At 35.1% G+C, this 14,214-nt stretch overlaps 1 protein-coding gene and 1 long non-coding RNA gene across 2 annotated transcripts in view; one reads left to right on the top strand and one right to left on the bottom strand.

The window, feature by feature from the left end:
* LOC111097069 overlaps window positions 1-1,299 on the bottom strand; it is a 64,964-nt gene extending 63,665 nt beyond the window's left edge. The window contains exon 1 of the long non-coding RNA XR_005363370.1: window positions 653-1,299. This is a non-coding gene — a long non-coding RNA (uncharacterized LOC111097069). The remainder of the gene's footprint in view (window positions 1-652) is intronic.
* The window catches only part of KCNH5 (potassium voltage-gated channel subfamily H member 5), a 273,633-nt gene extending 267,942 nt beyond the window's left edge, over window positions 1-5,691 (top strand). The window contains exon 11 of the mRNA XM_038544896.1: window positions 731-5,691. Coding sequence (XP_038400824.1) covers window positions 731-1,678 — 948 coding nt within the window. The 3' untranslated portion in view covers window positions 1,679-5,691. The remainder of the gene's footprint in view (window positions 1-730) is intronic.
* The last annotated feature ends 8,523 nt before the right edge of the window (window positions 5,692-14,214 follow it).

Here is a 14,214-nt window from a genome sequence, read left to right as displayed (position 1 = left end):
ATCCTTACTTCTGTTTGGCGATTTGAATGGTGTAAAGTTCATGAGTTTTCAAGACAATATATTCAATGAATAGACAGCAGTTTGAAATGAAGTATATATTGAGCTGATATTTTACTTACAGATCTTAGTTCTGCCCTCTGGAGCCACATAAATAAGTATAAATCTGTCACCCGAGACAGCTGCTGTGTTAGTAGACCGTCTAATGTTTTGGTACTTTTGCAGCCTTGAACTCCTAATTTGACCCCTAAGCGGAGGAAGTTATCAAAAATGGCATTGAATATATTCGTATATGAAAGGAACACATGCAACACATAGCGATGTGTTACAAGGAAATCTAATGTATTTCCTCACACATGTATGCATGCACACACATGTGCACATTATACGCCTAATATACTAACATGCATATTTATAGATCTTCAATTAAATGGGAACATAAACTGGGAAGCAAGGACCTCTCTGGAGCCGTCTCTCCGCTACATTCCCCCTTCCCTACCCAAGGGGCTAGGACGACGTTAAGCTAAGGAAGCTCAGTCAGTGCTCCTAGGGTGGGTTTTCAGGATGTTGCATCTGTTGAGCGGCGTGGGGCTATATTCTCCCTTCAGGAAGGACCTTACCCCGCTCCGGGCTTCCTCAGTGGATCAGCGCTTACCCGGCCTCCTGTCACACAATGCCAAGTCCCTCTGTCTTTATAATCATGCTCTGAACATCTCTCTCTCCCCCTCCACAGATCATTTTCCGAAAAATCAGTGACGTGAAGAAAGAGGAAGAGGAGCGCCTCAGGCAGAAGAACGAGGTCACCCTCAGCATCCCCGTGGACCACCCGGTGCGGAAGCTCTTCCAGAAGTTCAAGCAGCAGAAGGAGCTGCGGAACCAGGGCTCCACGCCGAGCGAGCCCGAGCGCAACCAGCTCCAGGTAGAGAGCCGCTCCCTGCAGAACGGGGCCTCCATCACGGGCACCAGCGTGGTCACCGTGTCGCAGATCACACCCATCCAGACATCCCTGGCCTACGTGAAAGCCAGTGAGGCCCTCAAGCAGAACAACCGCGATGCCATGGAACTCAAGCCCAACGGCGGGGCTGACCCCAAATGTCTCAAGGTCAACAGCCCGATAAGGATGAAGAATGGAAATGGGAGGGGGTGGCTGCGACTCAAGAATAACATGGGGGCCCACGAGGAGAAAAAGGAAGACTGGAATAACGTCACGAAAGCGGAGTCCATGGGGCTATTGTCAGAGGACCCCAAGGGCAGCGACTCCGAGAACAGCGTTACCAAAAACCCGTTAAGGAAAACAGATTCTTGCGACAGCGGGATTACAAAAAGTGACCTTCGTTTGGATAAGGCCGGAGAGGCCCGAAGTCCGCTAGAGCACAGCCCGATTCAGGCGGATGCCAAGCACCCCTTTTACCCCATCCCAGAGCAGGCCTTACAAACCACGCTGCAGGAAGTCAAGCACGAACTCAAAGAGGACATTCAGCTGCTAAGCTGCAGAATGACTGCCCTGGAAAAGCAGGTGGCAGAAATTTTAAAAATACTCTCGGAAAAAAGCGTGCCCCAGACCTCTTCTCCCAAATCCCAAATGCCACTCCAAGTACCTCCCCAGATACCGTGTCAGGATATTTTTAGCGTTTCAAGGCCGGAGTCACCTGAATCTGACAAAGATGAAATCCACTTTTAATATATATAGATATATATATGTATATACATATATATTTGTTAATATATTAAAAACAGTATATACATCTATATACATATGTGTATATACAGTATATACATATATATATTTTCACTCGCTTTCAATATGATGAACATAATATGGATTTTGATATGTAAATATTGCATGTCCAGCTGGATTCTGGCCTGCCAAAGAAGATGACTATTTAAAAACATAGGTATTGCTTGTATATTATGCAGTTGACTGCATGCACACTTTACATTTATTTATAATCTCTATTCTAATATAAAAAAAAGGTATGATTTTTGTTAACCAAGGCAATGTAATATTTGAAGAATCAGGGTCCAACCTGCCAATGTTGCCATGACAAATTTGATCTCAGGCTGAGTCTATCCAGTTGTCATTTTCTCACTGTTCTGTTAAATTAAAATTATAGATTAATGCCAAGGGAGAGTTCAACCTTTTAGACTGTTGGCACCATTTTATAATCTCTTTTCATAGGATATTTTTCCGTAACTTAGTGTTAGGTTATTTTCCCCAACAGGCAGTGTTTGCTCCATCTAAATGATCGTTTTGTTACCTAAATCAGATAGCAGTGTGGGATATTGAGAACGTATTGCTATGAGTTTTGTGCATGAATTGCATTTTTGCTCAACTATACCTCTCCTTTTTCAACACTATACTTAGATAGTAATCATTAACTCTTATGTAAGGAAATCCCTACTCCCTCCGTCTTGGAGAACAGCTGCCATCTTATAAGCTGATTTTATCAACCCCATAAATATGAAACTATTAATATAGTATATATTATTATAGAAAAACTGCACCACAGGGTAAAAGGGCCTTTTAACAATTCACGTTAGTGATGCTGGTTTTCCAATTGTGATGAGTGTTCTAAATTTGTGTTTCTAAAACCCATCCAAAGGCAAAGTTGAAAGGCTCTTGGCAAAGAAACAAACAAAACACATTCAAGTAATTTTATCAAAATTTTAACTCTAACAATATAAAATAAAGAATGTACACAGACAAGTTTTTGCAGCGTATCTGTAATTTAGGATGAAACACAGGTACAGAATTGTTCACACATGATTCTCAATGTTTATAGGGATCACACACAAAACATGGTTAGAAAAAACTCTAAGACGTAGATATTAAGTTGCTGAGTTCAGAAAACTGCTTTTCTATCATTGTATTCTGGTTACAATTTTCTAAAGCTTTTTGCACACAGTTCTACTGCAAGACTTCTGCTGAGTTGATACAATAGACTACTGTGGCTCAGGCAGATCCATTTATGAAAGGGGGGTACTAAAGACTGAATTTCAGAGTCTTTTGAGTCATAAATCCTCTTCTTAGAAAGTGCCTATTATCAACTAAAAAACAAAAGTCACAAACAGTTGTGTATAGCTAGTCCCTTAAATGGTGTGTATTGAGAATAAAATACATGTTCATTTCTAAGAACTAAGAAAAATTTCTTTGTTTTGACTAAAATCTATTTTATGCAGTTGATCAAAGAGGCATACTTTTACACTGGTGCATGAATGACATTTAATTGTGGGAACAGGGAAGCTACTGTTTGCATCAAGTTGAAAATATATTCCAGTCATTTGTACATTATCAGACCATCTGTACATAGGCGTTAACAACATACACACAAGATGACAGCAAAATCAAAGGAGATATTTTGACCTACTGTTGCCATTTTTATGAGCTTTTCTAACTGTCTCCCAGCATCCCCAAACAGAGCCACCAGAACTGAAAGACAAGTCATCATAATCAGACTGGAGAAATGCAGAACAAAGTAATTTATAAAAACAATTGATAATTTAGAAGTTCTATTAGAGCTTCTTAACATGCCCACAAGATGTGCCTCTTTAATCCAGGAGTCTCAGAACAGGTGTTACGTGCCATGGCTTCCATTTCCCCTCTTGTGCCCACAACTTCCATTACTCAGCATGGAAGTTTTCAGGGGAGCACATCTCCATTCTATGCTACGACATCTACCTGCCACAGGCACAAGAAAATGAGGTAATCACAGTGTAAGGAATCAGCCTCAAAATCGAGACTTAAATTGCTTTCATGATGAGGATGGTACTTTTTTTTATTGACCTCTGACATTTATTGAATTTCAGGGTATTTTTCTATTTAACCATGTGTGAGACAAGCTTGGTTAAGCTTTTAAAGGTGAATGAATGGTAAAAAAATAATCGGCATACAGAAATGGTCAGTCTAACTTTAGCCACATGCTTCAAAAATAACCACGGATGTAAAGTTATATCTGAATGACTAAAACAGCAGGGCAATTTGAAGTTGCAACCCACGCCTTTGCTTATTAGTGGTGCAAATATTTGCTGTGTTCTGCCATTGACTCAATTGGCGTACAATATTATTGTTCAAATACATAGGGCAAGAAACATGGTTTTGAACTCCTCCAGGTTGTCTCAAAGGGGGAAAATGTATCAATTGCTTGTTTATGGTGCAGTTATCACAGTATTCTTTTCCAGTCACCTGTGCTCCTATGTGCATGACACGACGAGGTGCTGAATGCACTCTGCTGTTTTCAGCAGAAATGCATGTGTTCAGCCAACACTGTATATAGGTAGTCTTTTAGGTTCCCAGATTCTGCAATTCTTGCCAGTTGAACTTACTCAGATTTGAATGAAGGGTGAACACTTGCTTTAGTACGTGCAATAATGATATAGTCCTGTTCTGTGTTGCCTCAGCCAGCACATAGACAGTAGATTCTCTTTTGGGGGACCAGACGACTGCATGTTTTATTCTTACACTATATAGATGCTTTTGGTGCATCCAGAATAAAATTTTTATTATTATATTTCTGAACAACGTACTAATAGGAGTAAATAGATATGTATTTAAAATCCAAACATTTTCCAAAGCAACTTACATACCTTCAATATTTTTCTATGATAATAATAGAAGATCAGATGCTGTACCCTAGACAGGTGGTTGTAACGTAATAGGAAAAGTCAAACAATAACAGAAATGTGAGCTGTGCTTCGTAATGACAAGTTTTACCAGTCTGTATTAGGATATTATTGCACTAAATATGATCTAGTAGATAGAAGAGCTTATGATAAAGAGAAAATAGGCACACAAAAGGCAGATGACAATACCAAAGTTACTCATGTCCCACCACGATGACATAAATAGTACTTAGAATGGTTTGGGCATAGATGTTGAATAGAGACATACACTTCATTGTTAAAATGGAAAATGATTTTTTATGACACTGGGTCTCATCTCCCTTGTACAATTGTCCTAAGTACTCAGTTAAAAAAGATGTATGTAGATCAGAGCAAGAGAATTAGAAAATATGGGATTTTAAACGACTTTTAAAGATGACTATATACCCCTGGAGTTCCCTGCATGTTAATAGGAATATTAATATGACCACTAACAAAAATGCCGTTTTGAAAATTAATCTTAATGCAGCCCAAATGCAAATCACAGTTTCCTTTAAATTTAAGGAGATTTTGTTCTCCTGAGATCTGGCCCATTTGCTGTTCTATCTTAAATTACTAAATTCTTTTAGAAAACTTAAAAAAAAATTAGCCTTCAGAGCAGTGACTTTTTAAAGTGTGCAGTGGCTGGTACTAGTGAAATTATGTGTCACATTCCTAATGAATTCTACTACCTTGTATAATTTTTATCTTTTAAGCTATTTTATGTCTCTTTTCCAAAATTTTATGTAGGTTATGAGAAAATTTATCTAGAATGTACATATCATACATGGATAACTTTAAAATATGAATATTTTGTAATTATGTGAATGTTGTGTTTTAATATTTTGTTACATATAAGAATATTTCTCTTGTGGTCCTGATGGAAAGGGAGAGAAGAAAGAACAATCTTTTGGAAAACATCTTAGGATTAGTATCTGAGCTCCATCTTGGATTCTGAATCTAGCTTTGCCACAATTACATTGTAACTCTGGGCAAATTAACTGTTCTTTGGTGTGTCTGGGCTTCAATTTCCCCACCAATAAATAATAAAATGAAGATAAGAACTGTTCCATTCTTATATCAAGATGGTGTTAGGTCAGTGGGTAATCATCTTTCTTTCAAATGAAAATCACATTAAGATAAATTATTAATTTTTTCTTTCATTGAAGAGCTGCTGAGATGTACTCTCTATTTTTCTAGGGTTTAGAGGAGATTTCTCTGGTCAGAGATTGGTGGGAAAAGCACTGATGGCTAAATAATTATTAGTCACTGACATGTGAGCAAAAGGAAGTTGTCTGGGAATTTAGAACTACTAATTAAATAAACATGGAAAGACTGAAGTTCTTTTGAGATAAGAGAGAAAGAGAAAAAGACATGTAAATATTATGATTTTTGCTTATTTTATTTAATCATACTGCTCAGCAGAAATTCTCAATCTTGTGAGAAAGTTAAAAAAATCGTTGTGTACTCAAGATACAGAGTATCTTTCAAATTTTTGTATAAAAATAATCATGACTTATGATATATGGCTCCACTGGGCAGATGCTCTTAGAATTCTTAATTGTGAAAGAATCTTTTCCGATGGCAAACTGATTTTTCAATATGTATCTTGAACTAGGAAAAAAGGTCAAAAAAGGAAAACCATTTGAATTAAATTAAAAAAACATTCATGTTATTGTGTCCTAAATTAGAGTGTTCTAATTTAAAAAGTTATAATTATATGATTGGTAATATTGATAGCTCTAGGAAGCCACTTAATAATATGTAAACATTTTATTTTTGAAAATGAGATTCATTTTGTTAGTCTTTGTTCATTTTGCAAAGAGAGTCTTGTATCCTAAAAAATACACTCACATCTGCAGTCCCTTTGTGTAAAGAGCATAACAAGAGCACCTAGAAATAAGGAGGCAAATTGTACATACTATTAGAGACATTGAGATCTCTTATTGGGTTTTCTAATCTTGCTGTCATTATCAGAATTTTAAAGTTGTTATTACAAATTAGGAATTAGGCATTATTTTGAAAGCAGACACAATTTCTCAAGTTAAAGAAGGATTAGTTATAAATGCCTGATATATTTAAGAAACATTATGGGAGATTTAAGGGAATCCTTCATCATTGACCATGACTTTTTATTATCTATTCTAATATTTTTGACTTATTTGCTAAATAGTTGATAATGTTTATACTTGTATCCACTGTGATAGGCCATCCACTGTGATGGCATTCCAAATCACAGTTGTATTACATATGTATTCTACACATATGTAAATAAATATTTTCAACTTGCTCTCAGTGTAAACTTTGTACTTACACCCTACATGTCATACTTATACCCTACATCCTACATGCTCAGATAATAAAAACTCTTACAACTATGGAATGACATATATAATTTTTTTAGAGGATTGACACAGATCAACTTGACATTATAGGAAATGTTCTTATCTTGGTCCAGGAAAACAAACCAAGAGGCGATGTGTGTGGGGCTACACAACCAGAACAAAAACAAGAGTCAGGTTTTAAATAGGTTAGTAGTGCCAGGCTACATGAGCTCATGGGAAACCTAGTCAGGATTTCCATTTCCATCTTTGGAACAAATCTACACAGAGGAGCACAACAGTGGTCACAACAGTGGTCACAATTTAGATTTAAGTATGTCATTGGTAATGCTTAAGGGTGCATTAGATGGAGTCTGGTGAGTTTTTTATATAAGATTTTTTTCTCTTGTCTTAGCCTTACTGGTGTACATTGCTTTATCAACATTACTTTTATTGACTACTCTGTATAAGTATGTGCAACCATCTCTCTGAGAAGGATTGACTAAGTCTGGATCTTCCATTAGTCGTCCAAAAACAAAAAATGTGGAGGGGCAACAAAAATAGGGTTATTTGAATGGAAACAAAACCATAACATTCACGTTTCTGTAGTTATAGCTTATTTTTCTCACTGGCACATCATCAGGCAAAACAAAAGGACAAATGTGGATGCATTTCCAAGTGTCAAAGACTCCTAAACAATAAATAATGTGAATTTTTATTTTATTAAACCTAATTTTATTTTATTAAACCTAATTCAATCCTAGGACTTGAGCAAGTAATAAATTCAAACATATGTATGTTGCATACATTCTTTAGTATCATTTTCTCATCCTTAAGTAAATGAGTGCTTATGTGAGATGTTTCTAGTATCCATATATGAATTATGAAAAATTCACAGTTTTAACAATGAAGTCACAGAATGGTCTCAGTAAAAGAGACACGTGTTGGGGTTTTTCATGCCTTTTTCCTGTGAAATTTAGATCTGTGATAAAATATTTTCCCTAAATTTTATTTTCACATAATTTTTATCATTCACAAGCTTAATATTAATATTTGTACTACTTCATTTTGGCATTTACCACTCATCGTCACAGTGTCTATTAATTTTTCATGAATATACACGTTTTTTATCTCCTAGATTTTCCCCAACTTTTCTAATTTAAAATATTTCTAGAATAAGAAATTTAGATGCAACAAATAGTGACTTTACCAGTAATCCTATTCCTGGAAATGTGGGTTATTCTGTATGTTTATCATTTACAAATTAATAGACTTTTCTTAGGATAAAATACTCTGTATTTTGCTGGTTTTATTTTTCCATACTTGACACTTCTTCTCCAAAAACAACTAAAAAAAAAGAGAGAGAGGGAGGCTTAAAAATAAATTTTTTCTTTGTCCCTAGGTCTTTTTCTACATTGGAAATAATGAAGATAAACATTTATATAATTATAAATTTGATCTTTATTTTGTTTTTGTGATAAAGGACTTTAAGTTATAATTCTCACAATTTAAGTTATAATTTTCATATGTGGTAACATTTCCAAAAGTTATAGTGAAAATCAGTTTGGGGCCATAAAGTATGTAAAGATGAGAAGCACTAAAAAACAAAAAAACTGAATGTTCTTTATTAACAAAATAATAGAATTATGATGCCTAATTATATCAAACAAATCATGTTGTTAAATCATGTTAAATTTTACTAATAAGTTTAATCTTTGAAGCATTTTATATAAAATAATTGGTTCTCAACAATTCATTGAGGGCAGAAAATATCTCTTAACCAAGTCCAAAGGCCAGTGAAACACTATGGAATACTACTACCATGTCTTTCCTGTCCTCTACCACTCAAAACACTTGAGGGTGTGCACAAACATACATAACCAAACAAATCATCCTCTATATGGAGAAAAGCAGTTAACTTTTTCTTTTTTTGTTGAGTATTTAAATTTATTAAACTGTATGGTGAAGTTTGAGAGTGAGAAGTTACTAAAGAGAAAACAGGTAAACATTTATGCTGACATACTTATGTAGATAGTGCTAAAATTTATAGTTGGTCCTGCATTCTAATTAAAATTCTGAGTCATGTTATGTAGGAAAGGAACATATGAGCTAGAATTTTTTAATGCCTACTGTGCCAGATGTTGTAAGAGTATTGGTCTGTATTCTATCTTGAGATATTCTCTCTCTCGAATTTCATGATGGGATCTGTGTGTTGGCATGCTTTATGGTGGTCAAGACTGTTGAGATTTGGACTGGAAGTCAGAAAAATGATGAAAGCAAAGGATGAGAAGACTGAATGACCTCTATCTGCTTCTTTATCTTCAGGTTTAAAAGTTAAATAAGTTAATTTGGCTTGTGTTTATTGAGTGCTCATTCTTTGTTTATGCCGTGCTAAATATCCAGATTATCAAATTTAATTTTTGCAACAACTCTGTTAAGGAACAAAAAAAGGAACTTGTCAGGATAGCATAGTTCCTGAGTGCTAATGGTGAAATTCTAACAGAGGCACGCAGAGTTTAGAGAAATTTTTATAGAATACCAATGTTGCAAGGGCCATGTAGTCCAACCACAAATAACAAATCTTTCAAGACATGTAACTTAAAGGCTCCTGAAATTAAAATAACTTTTAAAAATTTCACTACGCAGTATAAAAGTAAATATTTGATTTTTCATGATAAGTCAGAGTAAATAACAGACATTGAAGTCGTAACTGTTAAAAGCACAAGGTGCTTCATCCCTGTAATGGGATTTTCCTTTACTTCTCCCAACAATTGAAAGGCATCTGTAAACGTAAATTGCCAAGTGTAGTAACAAGTAAGAGGCAAATTGGGGTCACTAATATTAATTGAATTAATATCAATTGATATTCAATTTCCAATTAATTTTTAACCTACAGAGATAATGCATGATAGTCAAGGAAAGCAAGAGACATTCAGGATTTTTTTCTATAATTTCTCTCCATTTTTAATATTGGAATTTGGATGAGACTCTGGAAAGATTTTTTTAAAAAATTTATCTTTTGATCCACTGAGTTTTAAGTGAATTATGCAGATATTTTTATTGATTACACTGATGTTGCCTTCTTGGCCAAACCACTATTAAATGCATTATCCAAATGAACCATTTTGATTTAGAATGGCAATTTGTATTATTTCCAAATTTAATAGGTCTGTTGTTTGTATATTTCTTTCAGAAAGTTTAAATAATTTTCTCTAATGAAAAATGTTAATTTTCTGAATGTGATTTATTTAACCTACCCTCTGAGATTTTTTTTTTTCCTAAGCTAATGTGTTGAGTGAGATAAGGAGAAGAAACAAGGTATTACAGCATTACACTCTGGGATCCTGAGTTCAAAACATCTTATTTCACTTTGGTGATAACAGAGCCAGAAGTAACCATGGGAAAGACCATTTCACTTTTTTCCTAGCAATTGTAGAGGACCCTAGTAATACTATCCAAAGCTCACTTTCATCCTTGACTATTATATTATCACTACATTATTATTTAAATGAGGTCATGACTTGTACTACATCTGAATGAAAGTACTTGGCCAGAGAACAACCTAGGAAAGAAATAGAAGACTAGGGCTAGCAGTTGCTTCCTCATCATAGATTTTCTGTGTGTGATGTTTTTAAATAGTTTTTATTTATTTTTTGAAATAACACATTGTTTTAACCACTGTTAGGATTTTAATGAAATATTCAGAAGCAGTTTGAAATCTTATCAAATGTTGGAGTTTAAAAAAAATAAATATGTTAGTGCTCCCCCACCAACCAAGTTTAGAACCTCTCTGGTCCTGACCTAGAATCCTGGTCAAAGGCACTTGGCTGAATGAACTCTATGTTATGGGGCAAAGCCAAAGGTTTTGGCCATTCTCTCCTTCACGCAGAATCACTGACTATGGAATGACCAGAACAGTCAAGGCCAAAATATCCACACTGTGCCTGAATATGCCAGACTGATTATTCATAGTACCTAATTTAAGTAATTCATCGTCAAACATTGTATCCTCCTTTTCTGCTAAATCATCTTTGATAAATGAAGGTGATCCCCTCCTTCTCTGTTGAGTCAGTGAAATTGGACTTTGTAACTAAAACAACAAAGATTATTGTTGATCACAGAGCTCTTAGTGTCTTGGATCCCTCATTGGCTCCTCAACTGCTTTCAACCTAAGTATGATAGGAAATATTCCTGCAGAGGCCAAGATTGACTAAACAGGAAGAATAGCAAACTACTCAAAATTGCAATATAGATCCATTTTGAATTCCATGTCAAAGGAAGTTTGATAGGCTTGAGTCTTTAATATTGGTATATTATGCCACAAACATGCATTGTCAGGTTATACAAAAACCACATGCACTTTCATTTAAAATTAAGATTATTTAATATATTCCTTATTTAGAAAAATAGCAGTAAGGATTATTTTGTGATCTCCATGGGAAAGTTTTAATGTTGTGATTCTTGAGATTTTTCAGAGGGTATAAACACAGTGTTCACTTAACATCTTGTTTTGGTGGGCAGCACAGGCATCTTCCACTGAGAAGTCGTCTTCCACCCTAGAACCCACTCACAATTAAATCAAGACAGAACATGCATTTCATATTAGGAACAGTATGATTATTACCACACTGAAATTGGAAACCAATCTATCTATCACTGAAACATTCACTGTAGTTTATGGAAAAAGCAGTGACTCCTAGAATTGCTTGGTATGCATCCAACACAAATCAAAATGTTCATATTTATGATATATTGAAAACTATGGATTTCTTTTTATTCTATGTTCTAGTGACTTTGTTTACTCCAGTTGCAGAATTTTGTAAATTATAATGCAAATTCCTCACTATAACACTAATATTACTATGAGAATTTACTTTTGCAAATTCATAAATGTCTTTGCCACTGAGACCATGTTGGTGGTAATCTGGGGTATTAAAAATGCCTCTACCTATAAAGGTTTATTTACTTCAGTTTCCAACAACTGATTCATGTATTGACCAAGGAAACAATGCAAAAAATTCATGTGATGTTTTTAACATAATTATGCTAAGCAATACTTGTTGGCTCTTTTAAAAATCCAATTCATGCTTAGCGGATCATTTCTTTCTACTTAAACAAAGGTACTGCAATGTGTAATATAGAAATTTTGTATGTACTATTAATCTATCACCTGATTGCTGAGAGAATGTGTGAACATATTTTAACTGTGACTTTAGGGTCAATTCTGGAATACGTGTGATCAAAATTTGATTGCTTTTGGGAAGTTTGTGGTGATTATCACTTTATTTAAAATTTATTCTCAAGAAATAGTCTTTTTAAAAAGTGAATTGGCAGGTGGAAGTTTCTAACCCAAAGAATTCTGGGTTTCAGCACAATAAACTGTATTTCATCAGGGAGGATTACTTTTTTTTTCATGCTTTATTTAAATGTGAATATTTTTTCATGATACAGAATAAAATGTGCATTTTTTGGAACTTGTTTGAATTGAGTCTTTGTTGAAAATTGTCATTTTGAATTTGGTTTAATAAATGAGAAGTTCTCCATTACAAAAATGTGAAGCTGTGGGTTCAGAGAAAATATTCTTTTAGCATATTAGCTTTAATAATGTTATTTTAAACTTCTGTAATATTTTTCCTCTAATAAATTACACTGTAATGGTATAAGCAATAAAATTAATGCCATATCAGAAGTTAAAATTTTAAACCCCTGAATTATATTTGTTTGAATTAAAAGATCTCTCTATTCCATTAAAGACAGATAGTGATAGGGGACGCCTGGGTGGCTCAGTGGTTGAGTCTGCCTTCAGCCCAGGGCATAATTGTGGGGTCCTGGGGTCGAGTCCCACATCGGGTTCCCTGCATGGAGCCTGCTTCTTCCTCTGCCTGTGTCTCTGCCTCTCTCTCTGTATGTCTCTCACGAATAAATAAAATCTTAAAAAAAAAGACAGTGATAAAACCTCAATAGAAGTTTGGGGAAAATTTTACTTTAAAATGGGATTTCTTTTAATGTTTCTTAATTCTATCAATCTATCAAAAATATAATTATCTCCCTAATATTAAGGATTTATCCCAGTCTGTGAGATTTAGAAGGATAAAGGCAGAATGTACATGGAAACATAGAATACTTCCATTATATATAAAAAAGAATACTTTCATTATTTGCAAAAATCCATAAATAGTTTGCCAGTAGCCCTTGTAAAAGGCGAGAGCTGGATATGTAATAAATGAAAGCTGTTACATGAGCCTGCATATTTTTTCTAATTAAAGAAACACAAGTTTAAGGTATACATTTTTTGGACCTCACTGAAGAGTTACTCATATCTACTGTTTCTCTGTGCAATATAGCATTTTGATTAGAGGACAACTAAATAAAACTTTGTCTTTGTTATGTGTGTATGGAAGTACATTTATAGAGCATATTCTAGAGTCAGCTCTTGTTTATAAAGGAGTCAAGGATATGATGATCACACTGAATTAAATGGATCAGTATACAAATTATCGGCAATTAACACCTTTTCTACTCTGCCTCCCCCCCCTTTCCTCACACACACACACACACACACACACACTTAGCAATCAGTTATAATCTATCTTTGTTAATTCTGTGACAACTATTGGAAAGATACCAACTTTCAAAACCTGATAAAATGTATTATAGTTTTGGATAAGTAAATACTCAAGTGCCAAAAACCAATAAGAGGAGGATGAGACAGACATTTCTGTCCAATGGGCTATTTTCTCCTGAGAGTGTGATGCAGAATAGAACATGCATTGACCCTCCAATATTCAGTCTTTTTTTTTTTAATTTTTATTTATTTATGATAGTCTCACAGAGAGAGAGAGAGGCAGAGACACAGGCAGAGGGAGAAGCAGGCTCCATGCACCGGGAGCCCGACGTGGGATTCGATCCCGGGTCTTCCAGGATCGCGCCCTGGGCCAAAGGCAGGCGCCAAAGCGCTGCGCCACCCAGGGATCCCTATCTTCAGTCTTTTTGTTTCTGAGTGCTTCTACTCCCAACCAGCAGGGAAGGTTTTGCTTTCTATAAGATCACTGAAATCACACAGTTTGGCTATATCAGGTCAGATCCATTTTGTTTAATCTAAGCAAATCAGTACAGTGTGCTTTAACTGGATTAAATAACCATGTGCCCTGTGTGAAAAACCCAGAACTGACAGAGTGGAAGGGACTTTGGAAGTAAATCCACAGCATATCTACCTTGAGAAACAAAGAAACCAAGAATTGAAGAGGGTCTGTGGTTC

This window comes from Canis lupus, chromosome 8 (assembly GCF_011100685.1).
Source record: "Canis lupus familiaris isolate Mischka breed German Shepherd chromosome 8, alternate assembly UU_Cfam_GSD_1.0, whole genome shotgun sequence".
Taxonomy (NCBI): Eukaryota; Metazoa; Chordata; class Mammalia; order Carnivora; family Canidae; genus Canis; species Canis lupus.
This window is presented reverse-complemented; position numbering and strand designations above follow the sequence as displayed.